Source organism: Aplidium turbinatum, chromosome 3 (assembly GCF_918807975.1).
Source record: "Aplidium turbinatum chromosome 3, kaAplTurb1.1, whole genome shotgun sequence".
Lineage (NCBI taxonomy): Eukaryota > Metazoa > Chordata > Ascidiacea > Aplousobranchia > Polyclinidae > Aplidium > Aplidium turbinatum.
Genome location: NC_137474.1, coordinates 827,812 through 845,342, shown reverse-complemented (window position 1 = coordinate 845,342; position 17,531 = coordinate 827,812). Strand labels below are relative to the sequence as shown.

General features: G+C 40.0%; 1 protein-coding gene across 1 annotated transcript; it reads right to left on the bottom strand.

Annotated features, from left to right (window-relative positions):
• Positions 1–564: 564 nt before the first annotated feature.
• Positions 565–16,064, bottom strand: LOC145765908 (cilium assembly protein DZIP1L-like). Its single transcript, XM_082577573.1, has 20 exons — positions 15,914–16,064; positions 12,166–12,320; positions 11,590–11,706; positions 10,731–10,925; positions 10,319–10,418; positions 9,862–9,962; positions 9,045–9,206; positions 8,320–8,469; positions 6,848–6,940; positions 6,450–6,518; positions 6,318–6,348; positions 5,801–5,934; positions 5,159–5,318; positions 4,713–4,767; positions 4,379–4,594; positions 3,939–4,033; positions 3,506–3,621; positions 3,084–3,147; positions 1,435–1,536; positions 565–718 (listed from the first exon to the last, which is right to left on the bottom strand). The coding sequence occupies exons 1-20, from the start codon at positions 15,957–15,959 to the stop codon at positions 639–641; spliced, it is 2,241 nt and encodes a 746-aa protein (XP_082433699.1). The 5' UTR covers positions 15,960–16,064; the 3' UTR covers positions 565–638.
• Between the last annotated feature and the right edge of the window lie 1,467 nt (positions 16,065–17,531).

Genomic DNA, 17,531 nt, shown 5'->3' with positions numbered 1-17,531 from the left:
CCCTTGCGCACTGAGCCCTGGAACGTGACGCTGGCAGTAAATCTGAACTTTTCATTATGTAAACGCGACCTGACGACTCCACAAGCTGCAGCAGTGACTCCCATGGTTTCGCTGGTGACGGCGCCCTAGTCAAGCCAAAATTTTTCTAAACAAAAATCGTATTAAATTATGTTAACCATAGACAGATGATTGATAACTTTACGTTAGACAAGTTGTTCTGTTGGGGTAGCAGGTGACTGTGGTTTATCGCCGCCGTCGTCGAATGTCAAGTCGTTGGCTATCTGGCGGCTGGTAGCCTATAAGGGCGGCAGCAAATGTCATTCGCTGATCACCACCGTATCGAGATCACTTTAGAAACTTACCAACAACTGTTATTTTTATATAACGTAAGTAGCAATTTTAGTATGGAACTCTGTACCTCGTATTCGCCTGTCTTGTTCAAAACTAACACAAATGAAAAATGTGGAAGGCACCGACATGTGTTCCTATCGGTATCAATCCGGACGACACGGCATAGTTCCGCATGCGCCATCTCGCAAGGTTTAGCTGACAACACCACAGCAATGCATGTGATACATTTGTAATAACCATAAAGATGTCGTCAGCTACTCTACAAAGACGTCACAAGTGCGTCATCGCTACGTCATCAGCTCGTCGATATCGAGGTCATCATCGTCCCAGTCGGAATCGTCGCGTTTCTCCCGCGCGTCCTTTTGACCTGGTCATAAAAGGGACAGTAGGAGGGGAGCAGGGTCGATAAGTTGTCGCCCGGACATTCAGCTGACTATCGCCACTGCTGCTGTAGACAATTGGGCATTGTTCAACCACCCGAGTCAGTGACCACGCCATTCAAGCCAGGTGTTTGTCCATAGCAACCATGACGACAGGTAGATGGATGTCGGGACTGAAACCAGCAACAAAAATATTCCATGCCAACCGATGATTGCTTCACAATAATTGTGTGCTGGAAACAAGATGGCGACCATTGTTTGTCTCGCTGGCTTGGAACCGTTGAAGATCAAGCGATGATTTAACTTTCGTAGAGCAAGCCAACAATCCTCCATTTTGATGAAATGGTTTACAAACAACAATCGAAAATTTCACTTTGTTAATCTTAGTGACAGGGCCAGCGTCAGTAGCACAATAAACACGCATACACTAAGCTTTTTCAGTAAGTGAAGAAAAAGCAATCGGAAAAATCTTTCAATAGAATCCCGCGGCAGCTACAAAGCAAATTTCATTACTGAGCTACAATCGTCGAGTAAGCGCCTGAAATTGAAGAAATGAAAAAGTGACTTCTGAAGCTCAGTTCTAGCACACTTGCAGAGGCTTTCAACCACTGCCGCAGATCCGGTCACCGAGATTGACAAAGTTTCCTCTTGTGGAATGTCAAACACTCAGTCTCACAATGTTTACTCATTCGTGCGCACTGACCTGAGCCCCACACGCTGGTACCGAAAGTGTTCGAGGAATTCGACGCGACGCTTTTGCGTACACCGCCGGTAGTTGGAGGCCGAGAACTTCTAGGGTGAGGAGCTGCAAGGAATGTGATGAAACATCAATACTGTGCCTGATGCAGACAAGAATGTTGAGGTACACCAGCACGCTTCAGAGCGGTGTCGAACCGACGTCCTTTAGGGCAAGGGTGTGCAACCTTTATTACAGGAAGGCCAGATATAAATAACTGGGTGAAACCGCGGGCCGCACGTATATTCAATATATGATTTCTAGTAGTTGCAGGGACAAAAAAGAGGTTGTTTGTTATTCATGGTATCCTTGTGGAATTATTGAGGGTCATCTCCTTGCAGAAATAATAAGTTAAGACGAATAAATTTCTGAAGAAAACTATTCAAATTTATTGTCACACCGTCTTTAAACAAGTTCAGTGAGGAGTTTGGAGCTGGCTTCTTTTCCCGACGGCTTTTTCCAAATTTACTTTAATGGAAGTGCTCGCAATTCGAAGTCCATTTTTCAAGTGTTCGTCTGTCAGAACCGATCGATAGGGAGATTTCATGACACCGATTTTAGAATAAAATTGTTCGCACAAATACGTTGAGCCAAAAAGAGCCATTTTTGAACCCATGGATTTTTTCAAATGTGGAAAGTCATCTTGGTTGAGATGTTTTCGGTAAAAGTCGCCCAAGATTCATTTCTAAATACTTTGCTTTCAAATCCGTTTTCTCTTGAAGATCTATCAGTTCAAGTTGGATATCAGCTGATGCTTTGTCAATGTCTGTTTTTTGTCTGTGTTGAATGGCGAAGCGAATATACCAAACAAATGTTCATGAGATTTGAAGTTTTTGAAACGAGCCAAAAATTCATACAACAATTTTTCAACTTGGTCTGCAAATTCAGTTTTCTTCTCAGGATGCATTCCATAGTCTCTCAAAGTTGGAAAGTGGAAAGGATTTCCTGTCTGTACGTGAGCTTTCCAAAGTCGTAATTTGTTCATAATACCTTGTATGTGACCAACTGACCATACATTTTTACGTTCCAAATAATTAAATACATTGGATTAGCGGTGGCAGGTGGGAGATTTCTATAATGGTTAACAGAAGAAGCAAAATCTACAATAATCCACTCCACAATGAATTGTTCACACGTACCAGACTAAACTAAATTATAAACACGTTTCGCAACACGTTTCACGTTGCACACCCCTGCTTTAGGGTATTGAGGCTATCACCATGCAGCTCCCATGATTAATGTCATAATGGGATGAAGAGGGTGACCCCATCGAAAACACGCGGTTGTGTCCCCAGCATGCTAGAAGACGGCCATGAAGATCGGGTGCACTCTTGTTTCAACTTAATCTAAATCTTCAACAACCGACAACAGTTTTTCTGAACGTGTTGCGACCGTGCCAAATCCTTTCAACTAAATAACTTACTTCGGTCACAAGCACGTTTTAACGTTCGCGTTTTGTCGCTTCTACCTTTTTCTCGACCTTTGCTATGTTGACGTGTATTGTTTTTGATATGATGGTCAGAAATAAAAACAACTGAACTGAACCGGCATCAGCTAAAGGATGTGGCAAACCATAAAGAAAAATCGAAGATGAGAATAATGCAGCATCCACTGACCTGGGTTGACCTCTTCTTCCAGGGAGCTGACTAAGAACGAGTCATCCTCGGAGACGTTAAACTCCTGGAATAAAATATGAAGATGCTGTTAAGGTCAAGCTTGTGCACTTACGAGCTATACGCTTGGGTAACTACACCAGTGCAGCAACTTTCCAAAAGTTACCATCAAAAATACCACGATGCTGAAATCTAACAGATCGGTGCTGATCAAGCATAGTGAAATTTTTAGTGGTACCTTTTCGAAATTTGTGTGGCCATGGAAACATGTGTTTGGCATGTTCCATGGCCACAACAAACCAGAACAACTGGAAGGAAGAAGTCATACTTGGAAGTCAGAACAACTTGGAAGCATCTTTCTCAGCGGAAAATTTCACAAAATAATCAACAACAAGAAACATGCTATGCAACACTAGATGGCGTACCTGAACAGCGGTTTCTTGTTTTGGGGAGACGTCAACAGCGCCAACTGGCGGCGGCTTTCTTTTAATCAGTTGGTCTTGGATACTTTTGGCCAATTCCTTCACATCCCGTTGGCCAGCTAGATGGAAACAAAGGTTTGTGAGTTGAGGTTCGGCAGAGCAGAAGACACGAGTTCGATTACGCGTCGCATCAACCCACAAGCTAGAACTAGATGGGGTTTCGTCACTAAATGAAACGAGTCGATGTAAACTTAGCAGCAACCAACCCAGACCATGAAAGTTCCAACACAATGGATGATGAACTTCAGTCGACGAACTTTCCAACTGAAGATGATGATGAACTTTCCAACTTAAACCTTAGTCGCAAAGTGTTTAATCAAAACGTCACTCATAGCTCAATGGAGCTGAAATTCTGAGCCACAAATCCACCAGGTACCTGGTGTGACGTCATGATCCAGAATGTCGTCTACGTCGTCCCAATCTGACACGGCAGAGGGTGCTCGTGAGTCGTCTTCACTGTCCCAGGGTGACCTGGGAAGGGGTAAAGGTTTAGATGAAATCAGTTGAAATAGTTCAGAATAACAGTCAGGCCAGTTTGGTTGAGGGGGAAAGCAAAAGATCAATTGACGGGAGTTTAATTCTCAGGGTTGGCAGTTGAGTGAAACACTTCAAGGGCAATGAACTTCATCATGAACCTGTGAAATTGTGGGACTCGCGGTTCGATTGGAACCGCCTCCATCGGCCTGGCCGTATGACCCTCGAGCGATGGGGGATTTAAATGCAACGCGGGTAAAATGTATTTTTTCGTAAAAACAAGCTCGCGATGACCAAGCTGACGTCAACAGAAGCAACCAATGAGATCATGGCAAGACGAACCTGGTCTTCTGGCGCGGGGACGACATGGGGGATGCTTTGGTTGTTGACCGGTCGTGCACTCTTTCTTGCGTCATAATCCCTGATGACGATGGGAGGAAGGAATCCTGTACGTTCTCATCATCTTTTCTTGACCCTTGACCTCTCAGGGAGCTTTGGGATGTCCTTTGAACTGGCACTTTGCGTCGTGAACCTCGACTTGGTGATGTGTTCGACCTTCTGTCGTCAACAGAAAACGTATTATGACGTTGAACAAACGCTATTGAAAGCGACAGATTTTAATGAAGCGATTCGTATCAGCTGACTGGCGCCGAATTCAAACATCGCTCGCACCAACCTCTTTTTAGGCGTTGGGAATTTCTTTGGCTTCTTAGGAGTTGTCTTCGGTGCAGCTGTAAATAATACAAATGATTGGGGAATGAAACGTGGTTGTTGTTCACATCCGGGTAGCAAAGGATAGAAAACTTAATGTAACCAGAGCGTCAGTTCACTGGGTTGTTCCAGTAAAGGGGTTGCACAGAAAAAGTTTGTGAAAGAAGTTGCTACGCACCAATGGTTGTTAACAGAGACGTCACGTCACTATCGGTAGTCGGTGACGTCACGCTAACGGCGGGTGTTATTGACGTCACACCAGCCACCACACAATGTTCGATCTTCATTTAAGTAGCAATCAATCAGGGAGACAACTTGATGGGGGCACCACGTGCGAGGCGTCCAGGAAGCCGCTCGCTAGCTGGAGCCAGTTATCCCACCAGCCGATCTGCATCAACCTCTATCACTCACCAGCAGGTGGCGCCTTCTTCCTGATCGACTCGTCCATTTTGCGGCGAAGATTCTCACGGGTCTGGTAGTAACCCTGGATGACCTTCGCCGCCTGCTGCCTCTCTGTCTTCAGCACCATCAACTTCCGGGTTAGAGTCGACGACGTGATGCCGGCCGCCGCCTAGTGGCCATTAAAACAATTAGAAGCGACACCTCGCGGAGTAAGAAGCAGAGGAAGCATTGTTAAAGACAAAATCCTGTTTATATGCTTCATCAAAAGATTCTAACAACCTCGTAGGGAATTATCGTTTACGATGTGTTATTGTGGAACAACATACTCTGTGCCAGGGTGTCTGGCACCACTGGGCAGTGCGAGAATCCTGAACCATCAGGGTTAGTTATAAAACGATGTAGGAAACTCTGCTTGTTTGTGGGGCTTTTAACCCACGTTCTGAATTACAGGCGATTATTACTTTTCAGCTGTTCTAAGAGGAAGCAAAAGCTAGTTGGTGATGCCGACAAAATAAAAGATAAAGATACCGCTGAAATCGCTCGAAACTGCAACAACAATAACTACAAACTACAGTATAATAAAATTATTGATGTTGTTGATTTCCTTATGTTCGATTATCATCCAGAAATGTAAATGTTACACAAACTCACAGGGTCCACCCCGCAACTCTTCAGCTTTTCATCTAGAAGAGTAAGAAGATGGTGTCGCATCTGTGGCAGCATCCCTTTGATCTCGGAGGATCTGTGCAGTCTACCGTCCACCTCCGTTGTGCTCTCAGTATCATCTGTAGAAGGAAGATAAACTTGGAGGTTGCCAACAAACTATTTGCTGGAAGGTATTAGTTCAGGGGTGGGTACTATTTAGTGTGGGGGTTAAAGTGAAACATCAAACATGCGGAGAAGATAAACTCGACAAGCTACACACCTCAAATATTAATTTCATGAATTTCTATTTAAAAAATAAGCTTGAGCTAGAATTACACGTTGTTCGGTATCACGCGTCGTAGAAAATCTTGACCACTGTCCTTTGGTGGGTCGCACTTTGAGCGATGATTTCCCCCGAAACTGAAAGGGCAACACTAAACTATGCAATATTTGCTTTAAACTTAAAAAACAAACAAAGGATCTCCCATCCAGCTATGACATCACAAGGTCAGGTTCAACTCACCATCCGAAATGAAAAGCCTCTTTGGTGTGTCCTGAAACAAGTCAAGTTTAGTTTCACTATCGTTGCGTCGGAACAAGAAACAACAGAATCTCACAAACTGATATTTCTGCTGCAATTGTCGCACCCACTCACCGACCGACTGAGCTTATCCAGCTGCTTCTGTAGCTTCGTCACCTTGTCGTTGGTCGCGCTTCGATCCACCTGTGACGCCACAATGCAAGGGTGAGGGAAGAAAACGTGTGCAAAGTAACATACTGGAGTTTAGTAGATTAAATGAACCAACACTGGAAATGGAATTGGGTTAGGGTTTTGTTTCAAAACCGAGTTCAAATGTTTCAAAAAAATTTTTCAATGCAGCCACCATTGTTGGACCACGGTCGAAGCAATGCTACAGCAAGATTTCCTACTGGTTGATGGCAAAGCGCATTTGCCATTTTGCAAGTATGTGAATTCTTGACACAATTTTTGAAGGTTCTCCTCATCCTTTCAATGAGCAACCATGAATGACGCTCCTTCATCAGTCTTCTTACCTTGCTCTTCAGCTGCTCCATCTTCCTCTCCTGTTGGTGCAAAAGTGAAGAATCCTTTCCGAGTCTCCTCATCGTTGAAGTGAGCTCTTCAATCTGTGTGAGAAGTGAGCTTAGCTCATGCCACTCTCCTCTCAAACTAGAGCAACAATTCCTCAAACAATCAAAGCGAGGTCAGGGGTCACCCTGAGACCAACTTGGGGTGTACGCTTGAGCAACGTATCCAAAAATTGCTCCATTTAGCGGCACATTTGGATAGAATAATTCACAGACAACAACAATTGGAAATGGGTTTATGACTTTACGCCGCGGTCCGAGTGATGCGATCCCCTCAGTGGCAAGGCACGAGATTTGATTATTTCATACCAAAATTAATTGTTCTTTTGAGTACGGCAGTAATTTCATTTGCCACGGTCGCAATTTTTATTTTTTTATTCAAACAAAAATGTACAAATTGTTATTTACATGTAACAAAGTAAAAGGGGAGATTTGGTTATTTCTGACAAAACTAATCGTTGTTTTAATACGGTGGTACTGTAATTTCATTTGCCACAGTTTCGTGACATCACAATAAATTGAGGTTTCATGACGTCACAACGACAACTTTGCGCACAATAATGAACAAAGATGACATAATTAAAGATGTAATGGAAAAACAACTCGACCTGATTGAAAAAGCGTCATACTATTCCAAAACGTTTTTAAATGCAGCACAGTATAATTATTAATTAATGTTGGCGGTGGTAAAATAAAATAATGGATTAATGGCACCTTCATCTTCCTCCATCTTTATTGTATTATGTGGAAAAAACAATTTTTATATTTTTCTTTATGTAAAAAATGAAACTAGCTACCACGGCAAATGAAACTACCACCGTAAAAAAAGTTTTAGTGAGAAATAACCTTTTCATCTTTATCTTGTTAAGTGCAAAAACAGTTTTTATATTTGAAAATTGAAATTGCTGCTATGACAAATGAAATCACTGCCGTATTCAAACAATTAATTTCAGTACTAAATAATCAAATCTCGCGTCATTCGTGCCTTGCGGCCTAGAGATCGCGCCACTCGGACCGTGACATTATGTCGTATACCGTCGGGAACTTGACTTGGTGACAGGGCCATCGTCAGTGGTTCAAAGCCACTACAAATATGCGAAACTACCAGAATTAAGTTCTCAAAGAAGTTTTCTTAGTCCGATGATAAAGATTCCCGCAATAAATCACAAGTTATGAGTTCTCAATTTATAATTTACCTTAGAAACAATATTAAAAAGTTCTAAATTAGTAAATTCAACAAACAGAATGTTGCTATTGATTGTAGGAATCTTATATCCTGGGACTGGGAAAGCTTCTTCGAGAGCTTAATTCTGGAACTTTCGCATGTTTGTGGAGGATTTGGATCACAGAAACCGTGACAGTATCAATTTCGCTGATAGGAAGAGGATACCGCAATGTCCGATGGGGACGACGCAAACCTTTTGGTTCTTAGAATTGTTCATCTGCTCCAGGGAGGCGACCCTGGCTTCATAGATCTGAAGTTTATTCTTTTCCTCCTGGAAATCATCCACCAGATCCCCGAGGTTGGAGTGGCGAACTTCCATCGTCTGCTGGAGCTCTGCAATCGTCTGAAGAAATCAAAGACGTGATGTAGATCTGAACCTGGAAGGTCTCTTCCACGAACTCGCTGATATAATATTTCCTACTGAGACATTTCACTTCCCCGTTGCATGCAATAGCCAACATGCATCGGTACACATCAAAGTTGGATCAATTATATAGATTACATATTACAATTACACTGATCGGAAATCTTTCAAATTACAATTACTTCCACATGTACTTAACTACACGTTTCAATTATAAAAATCAAATAGTTCAATATTTATCAAAGATTTTTACCGTTGGGTTTATCAAAAACAAGCAGAATTGCATTTGGTAAAGATTAAGTTTCTATGTAGAAGCATATTTTGAACCTCAGCTAGAGCTGAACAAGTTGTACAACGTTAGGTCTCAATTCCAAGTTAATGAAAATATGTATATAATTACATTAAATTACAATTGTGACTGATCCAACTCTGGTGTACGCACCATAGCTGCTAACCATGCATCTGTGGAAAAACTATTTAAAAACAGAGGTTATTGTATGAAACTCGCAACAGGTAAATTTAGTTGTAAAACTTTCTGATACTTCCCCACTCACCTTTTGGTAACCCTCTTCCTTTACATGCAGCTTCTCAATGTCAGAGATGAAGCTCTCTCTCATGGCGTTCAACTCTTCCTTCCATCTTGCCTCCTCCCTCTCTTTCCATAGGTCCATGTCGCGACGGGACTGCTCTGCCCACTTCTCTTTGTCTTCCTCGGCCTGCCATAGAAAAGGGGCAACGTATCAGCTTGCGTTCAGTTTGTTACAGTATCATCTGTGTTTAACTGTTGCACTTAAGTTTTGGTGTTGTTTGTTTAAATGTTCGGCTGGCAACTGACTTTGAAGACCTTCGATCTTTCACTGCCATCCTTGCTGGGCGAATTATTTGTGTTTTGTACAATTCTGTTTTTTTGTCAACAAAACAAATCAACTGAATTAGGATGAAGATTCTCAAGAGAAACAAGCTTGAAGATATGTGTGAAACTGCATTAATGATACCAGGATTGAAACCAATCTTGCGGTCAATTTTGCTGACCAGGCTTAAGCTACTGCTAGTGTTCAAAAAATCCTTTAGATTAGTAGTTCTCCACCTAACTGTGATCGCAGTGTCCATGCACAGAAATATCAAGTCAGCGGACACATAAACTTCCTAAAACAACCCTGAGGGATAAATTTTCAAAATCAATCTTAAATTTTCAAACTTCAATATTTAGATTTTACAGCTTTTTTCTGGAATCAATAAATTCACTGATGCTTTAAAAACCCTCCAGGACCACTTGGAGGTTTGTGAACCAAGGGTTAAGTACCACCGCCGTCCGCCACACGGTTTCTATCAATGAAAATGAGCTTTCAGTGCACAGAATGATAACAATACCTTCTTTAATTTTCTGTTGAAATCCTCCCTTTCCGTCTTGAGGTCTCCTTCCAGGTTCTTTAGTTGATCCCCGAGCTTCGTTTGAGCTTTTTGGGAGTGAGCTGAGATTGAGAAAGACATAAAGTGATGAGAGAAAGTTCATGTAATGCTGCAATAACGTTCTTAAATGATTATTTGAACACGTTGGAAGTACGTAGAAATAATGTTGCTGTATGAGCAGCTTCACCAAGCACTAATGACATCTGCTACAGAGTGTAAGAAAATGACATGCTGCCATTTCCTCCAATGATTTCAAATGATCCCGCAAATGACTTTTTGAGCACAAGTGCTCTGATGCGAAAGTGATTGCCCGATGTAGTTTTGAATATTTCCTGGTTCCTTGGAATTATAAATTTATGATGCAACAAACAATTGTATCAAACATTTCGTCACAAAAAGCTGGCTGTGAAGTACCGACCTATGACGTCACCAATGTAATTGACCGATCCCGGATGTCGTCTTTGCATGTGACCTTGGAGGAAACTGGCGTTCATGAAGGCCTTCTCGCAATGTGGGCACTGGATGAAAGTGATCACGACAACTGTTCAATTCCATCAACAGATGATTGATAACAAACAGTTGTTATTACACATATCTCTATGGTATTCAAGAATTATCTCTCTACCAAAGCTAAACTGTGCAATTGGTTTCGAGAATGATTTAATCTTATTAAACTGGAGCTAATTTCTTATCCAAATTTCGACAGATATTTTCTGGGATGTGGCTGAAAAACTGAGTACGGTAAAATTTTCATCTGCCATGAACCAAAATGTTTCTTTAATGAAAATTGCAACAAAAAATATAAAGAAAAGAAAGCAAAACCAAAGCACTTGATAGTAGCTGGAGGCGCCAGCTTCGATGAGCATCTGCTGTTGCTGGATCATCTTCCTCCTCTTCTTATTCTCCATCTTCACTTTGAGAACCTCCTCCTCCATGTCAGTGATTTTCTGCTGGAGAGCTTCATTGTTCTTTAAGGATACATCCAGCTTCGCTTCAAAGTCACTGACAACAGACTGGAGATATTCCTGAATGAGAGGAAGTTGTCGGTAGATTGAGGAAGCAATTCGTGCCATTCATAATTCAATAATTTTCTTATGAAACATTCTGTTCTTGAAGGCACAGCCCCAAGCTAGTGTCTGCTTAAAACGGTTATTCACTGCTTTATATCAGTGTAGGCAGGTGCATTGTTAAGAGCACGAGTGTACTAGTCTCAATCCTATCAACACAAGGGAGGTTGGTAATGGTAAACCGATGATGTTTCAATTACACAATGCAAATTCAATAGTTTGGTACTTGTTGCTAACGTTAGAACAACAAAACGAAGCTCTGAAATATAGTTACAGTTGTACTTAAATACACTGCTTCCCAAGTAAATGTACAGCTAGTTATCGAGTTTTCATAGGTCGATGCACAGACGTTTTACGAAACTTTTATCAGCAATATTTCTCGTCCACGTGTGAGAGACTTTGACTTCTTTGTGAAAAAAGATTGTGAGTGAAGAGACAAATGTTTCACGTACAAACGCGAGTGGAAAAAAATATGTTTTAAATACGAAAGCGAGTAGAGAAATGTTGGTTTGTGACAGCCAGCGACCAAACATGGCCTACCGGACAAATGTACAACAGCGGGGTTGTTGGGATTGTTCATGCAGGACCGGTGATAAATATTTTCCACCAGGACAGTGCCTACCTGGGAATGAAGCAGATATTCTATGATAAACTGGCCGAGTTTGAAGAGCTTGGCAAAGAGGGGGTCCACATCAGATACACTGTCGATGTTGCAAAATGTAACCGTGGATATGTTTTCCTGCACAAATATACGATCAATAAAATCAATCTACTGTAACTTTTTCAGATCTAAAAATAATTGACATATCGAAACTTGCATGACCATGACCAAACGCAACGACATATACATTTTTTGTAGTCTTAGCTACTGTATACCAATACCAATTACCAAGGTCATACTTCAAGGAAGTGAAGTAAATCCTATTGAAAAATCGGCATATACTGCTATTTTGCATTCATCAAATACTGGCATTTGCACAACAATCTAATCTCTTAGTGTAATTTATTAAGAATCGATGGGCCACAATAGTTAATTTTTTCATATTTTGGTGGGATTTTACTGAAACACACGCATATTGCAACATACAGCTGCAGAAGACACTTTTCAGTCCATAAAGAATTTGTCTTGCAATTAATCTATTACAAATATTTAAACAATTCTTTAAGAGAAATTTCCAGTGAAAATGTACCAAGTTACCTGGAGGGAAACAAAATCTAATTCTCGTGCAACTTTCTCGACATCAAGGGCACTGAGCTTTCTCCAATTGATGTCGCCGCTCCGTTTTCTAAACTGAAATGGAGGAAGTCCATCATTGGTGTAGTTTTCATGGAGCTCGTAACTGTGATCGATGCCTGCATAGTGATGACATAATCAAAATACATCAAAGTACAATGAGAATAGATTACTGATGTCCAACGACTCATGCTGGGTGAAAATAAATTATTTGTCAATAAATCAATGACCTACAACAGTCTCAACAACTTGTTGCAAGTAGAATTGACAATTTCAGTTTTGATGCATTGAAACTTTGAAAGTGCTACCACCGTTGCATTGACAGTGCAGATGTGTAAAAGAGCAGATGAAGTGCATATGTGCTCTTGCTTCAAGGTTGGTGGAGTAAGAATAAAATCAGTTTTTTAAAGTATAGGTAAACCGACAAACGCGTGTAACAGCTAAAAGACCCTCGAATGCGCGGAAGTGTAAATTATAATAAACAATCAAAAATATTGTAGGTTCCAACTGGTTAATTTTGTAGCACTAGCACCATTCTTGCAATGATAGAAAATGTAACATCTTACCTTTTTGTTTTCGTAGAAAAATTTCTCTTCAAATCTAACTAAATCTAACTTTTTAATTTTACTGCAATAACCAGTTTGCCGTTAGGAAAATTGACTTTGCTATTGCTGACTCATCAGAAATCCTATTAATGCCATTTTTTCTTGATTTGCAGCGAAGAGCAGATACTGTCGTCATATCAAAAGAAACAAACCAAATCTCTTCTACTTTCCTTTTTTTTTGACGAACCACGCTATCAAAGATTCAATTGCGTTACATCTCGTTCGCGGGCACGTGACCTAGGGTTGCCAGATTGGACTTTTTAATGCCAGACTCCACAGATTTTTTTTTTTAGATTCTGTTGGCTTTACAAATTATACATTTGGCCTTTTTCTAGATTGAGAGTTGAAGTTAAAAATTATACAATTTATAGAAATTATATTACAAAATTATAGAAATTATTCTATTTGACCCTTTTCTTGATTGAGAGTTGAAGTTATTGAATACGAGTTGATGAAAGTTTGTGCTATTATATATGAGTTGTGATCGAAATTAGAGTTATATCATATAAGACAATTTATGTAAAAAAATAAAATAAGGCTACAGAAGTAAAACAATTTTAATGATAATAAATACGATACAAAAAGATCTCGCAGCACTACTTTTTTTTACAAGACGAGGAAGGTCCAGTTGCCAGCTTAGAAATCGACTGCTGCTTGAAGATGCAGCCAAAGGAGGAAGGTGTCTACGAAAACATCCCTCCTCACCTTCAAAAAGACATCAAAGTATTTCCATGCTCCGACATCATATGAAAAGTGGAGGTAGAAGCACTGCGTGGGGATCGTTGGTCGATTTTATCCATTCCCACTCTTCTGCTTATGTGTGCTTGTTCATTTTGTGTTTCGCCTAGTCTTGTTGATTTATCAAGTGTTCTTATTCTTTCATTGTGATGTGATTCTCACGTAGCCTACCGGTACCAATATTTTTTCATTTCGATTGTTGGCGCATAGGTTACCTTCATTTTGTCAAGTGTTCTTAACAGGTATTTCGCATACTTTCATAATAAAACCCAACTACAGGAGCTGTTTTAAGTTCTGTACAAGTCTACCAAGGAGAGAAAGCTTCTACCTTGATAGCTCAATTGGTTAGCGCGTCACTTCTGGAACGAAGAAGCTTCAAGATCAAGCAGCGCTGGTTCGACTCTCGGGGTGTGCGCTTGAGCAACGCACGTTAAGGACTGCTCTCCATTCAGCGGAATCTAATGGATGGAATAGTTCCCCGGCAACAAGACTTCAACAATCGGAAACTTCACTCTGTCGATCTCGGTGACCGGGCCTGCGTCAGTGATTCAAAGCCTCTACAAACTGACAGGATAAGCTCTGCAAGAAGCTTTCCCAGTCCGAGGATAAAGATTCAATCAATCAAACCTTGCATCATTCTTCAGCATCAGTCCGTCCCGATAACTCAGTTGGTTAGCGCGTGAATTCGTTAACAAAGAAGCTTCAAGATCATGCGGCGCTGGTTCGACTCTTATGGTTGGTTTGAAACCATCCAATAATAATAAGCATGTTTTTATTTGCGCCCATTGCGATATCATTCAATTTAAGTTATACAGTGCGATCGCAGATGCGATACAACAGACGATAGGAAGCAGCGAAAAGAAACCAACTAATCTTCTTAGTACCGGTATGCAAAATAACATAGGCTACTCCGTAGGCTACTTGATGTCTGCCTGCTGATTCACTGCCAGTCTGTAAGGAAAAAGAATGACGTAAAATGTTCAGGAGAGCAATTTTCCTTTATCCATTTAATGAAATACCAATTCAACAAGGAGTATTAATTCAATGAAATACCAATGCCCTGGTCCGGGGGAAGTGCCTGTCTTTGGGGTGTGCAAACCGTGCGATCGTACAGGGCCCGTAATTTACTCAGAAAATGCAGAAAACATAGAGACAGTTAGACAGTTTCATACCCAAATTTTTGTTGAACATGCTCTGAAAATGCACCAAATTCAAAGTAATTTTTCAAAATTTTTTGCGGGAGGCCCGCAAGACCCCCTGCCACTGGGGGTCGCCTTTGGCGAACACGCCGTCAGGCTTCGCCCGCCGGCCCTCAAACCTCCCTCCCCTTTCAAAATACCTAGCTACGCTACTGAATTGGATGATTTGGATAATTGTCATTGGGGCTCGCAAAGCATATTCCGCACAGGGCCCGAAATACCCTAAGACCGGCACTGCTGGGGTCACAGGAAGAGAGTTCCGACGTCCCTAAGCCCTGTGAGTCATTATTCATTCATTCGATTGTGCAATAGGTGATGTAAACCTATTTATTTAAGTGGTTTTCGCGCAATGATATTCCGCGTGCGCATATCTGTAATAGGCGTCACGCGTTAATATTTTTAAGTGAAAATGAGGGTAGTGTGTCTTTAATTACCTGCTTAAAAACGCGAACCGGAAATGACGTAATTTTTTGGGAGTACATACCCAAGATGTTAGGCTAGCTACAGGATAAAAATTAATTGAAATGTGCAAGAACTATTTAAGCTACATTAAAGTTTCTTCAAAACCTCCACGCATTTGTCGGTTTACCTATACAATGTTTGCTGTTGTGCCATCCCAGATCTGTTTAACCCAACAGAATGGCTGTCCAAGTTAATTAATGGATGAATCAAGTGAAGTTGATGCTGGCATATACATACTTATAGACTTATCTAGGAGCACTCTTTCAAACACTCAGCATGTCACAATGTTCATGGACATAAAGACTGAATATAAAAAAGTTTGCAAACAATATAGTGCCTGAAAACATGTTAACGCATCCACAATCCATTCATCTCATGATTGTTTACCTTAATAATGTACTACAGCATACTACTGCCAGATTTTGTCTACACCACAATTAGTTTCTATAAAGCTGTTGAACCAGTTTTTTTTTCAAAAAACCGCAGTTAACTAAAGTGAAAAATTAAAGTTGTAAAGTTACTTTTGAGCTTTGCAGACAAATCTGTTTATAACTTTTAATGTTTTATTCTATGTTTACTAACAAAGCAGCTTAATGTATGTTTTCAGACTATAATAAACTATAACAGAAGTTTGCATGAAACAATATCACAAAACATAACTACCGGTACCTTAATCTATGTGATGCACAAATGAAACACACGACTCACCTGATGAATAATGTACTGGAGATGCAAACGAGGCCTGAACTGGCATGACAAGTTGACCGTTCTGCTACGTTTCTTACAACAAAATAATAATCTCACAACAACCTTTACATTTATTTCAAAATGATAAACTTTTCTTGATATTTAACTTAGTAACAATCTGAAATCATAAATTTAGATTCAGAATCACAACTGTTACAGCATATCAAGCCATTTGGATCTCAAATTTTGAAAGGGTATTAAAGTTAATGTCAATAATAGAAAGTAATTCATGTTTATCTGCTGTGATAGGTCCAACAATAGAAAAGAACTGTATCATTGAAGCATGAAAGAAATACTAATTAGAAAAATGATACAATTGCAACATTTATGATGAAGTCAAAAACGGACTTTAACTTTTTGTACACAAACTTAGCATCAAGTGTACCCAAAGATGCAAATTTTTGTCTATTCTGAATTTAGGGACTGCTTGTCATTATGTATCTTGTACAGCACAGTGTCTAGTTACACCCAGTGAGATTCAAACCAATGTCTTGTCAAGCCTCTCACCACTTGCCTGTACAGCTACCTAACTTGCTTTTATTACTATTTATATTATTATTATAAAGTCTATGCGCATATTTGCTATTTTTTCAAGAAGTCCTGAAAATCATATTTGTTAACTTAAACTGTTACTCTTTTTTTTATTAGAAAGATTAATTCATACTTTTAAGCGTTTAATAATTTCATGGTATTGTGAGTATAAAAATTACAATAACACATTTTATGATTGCTGTTTTAATTCTAAAATGCATCCGAACATCACTGTAATTCTGGCAAAATAATTCTTCCCAATAAAACAGTGTAAAAAACGCACGGTAAATAATGCGATGACAGCAACAACATGCAGACCCTGATGAAAGCACATCTCATTGACAGATTTATCTTTATGCCGCTTGAAATTCAGGATGCCTTTTTTTTTTTATAAAAAACAGAGTTTTTCCAAAAACGTAATTTGAAAACCAAAAAACAATTAAAAATTTACCCAAATTTTGTTTTTGCAAATATACTTTAAAAAACACAACATTACTCACGTCTAAAACAGAGATCGGGAACCTTTTTTATACAAGAGAGCCGTGAAAGTTACATATTAAGAAATGTATTTCTGTAAGAACCATACTGTATATATATATAATGCTTTACTACCTAATGCAACTAACATGTAGTGGCAGGAGATGAGTAGTAAAAGTGCGGCCATGTGTTTACTGAAGATGAGAAAAAATGCAGGGATTGGGAAACTCGCCAAAAAAGTTTGAAAAAATGCATTTAGTTTGGTGCATTCTGAGCGTATTTTCAGGTTTAAATTGTATATAATAATAATGAAAAGTTAAGATAAAACTTTCTGTGAACCAGATGCCATCACAAATAGCCAAATATGGCTCGGGAGCCATGGGTTCCCGACCCCTGCTCTAATAACTCTACTCATCAACTTGGCAGTGTACGAAAACACAGGCAGCAACACATTCAACTTAGGTTACAAACAAGGCTGGTTTAACTTTAATCTACATTCATATTTCTGTCTGTGTCCCAATTACAGTAAATAAGCCATCAAATTTAATCTTTCTTGCATCAAACTTGCACC

Bases quoted from the DNA above. Each gene is read 5' to 3' on its own strand.
- LOC145765908 (XM_082577573.1), bottom strand. From the start codon at position 15,959: ATGCCAGTTCAGGCCTCGTTTGCATCTCCAGTACATTATTCATCAG. The intron at 4,595-4,712 runs GTTGGTGCGAGC...TGTTGACGACAG, and splicing joins TTCCCAACGCCTAAAAAGAG to AAGGTCGAACACATCACCAA. The intron at 1,537-3,083 runs GTCAGTGGATGC...CATTCCTTGCAG, and splicing joins GGAAGAAGAGGTCAACCCAG to CTCCTCACCCTAGAAGTTCT.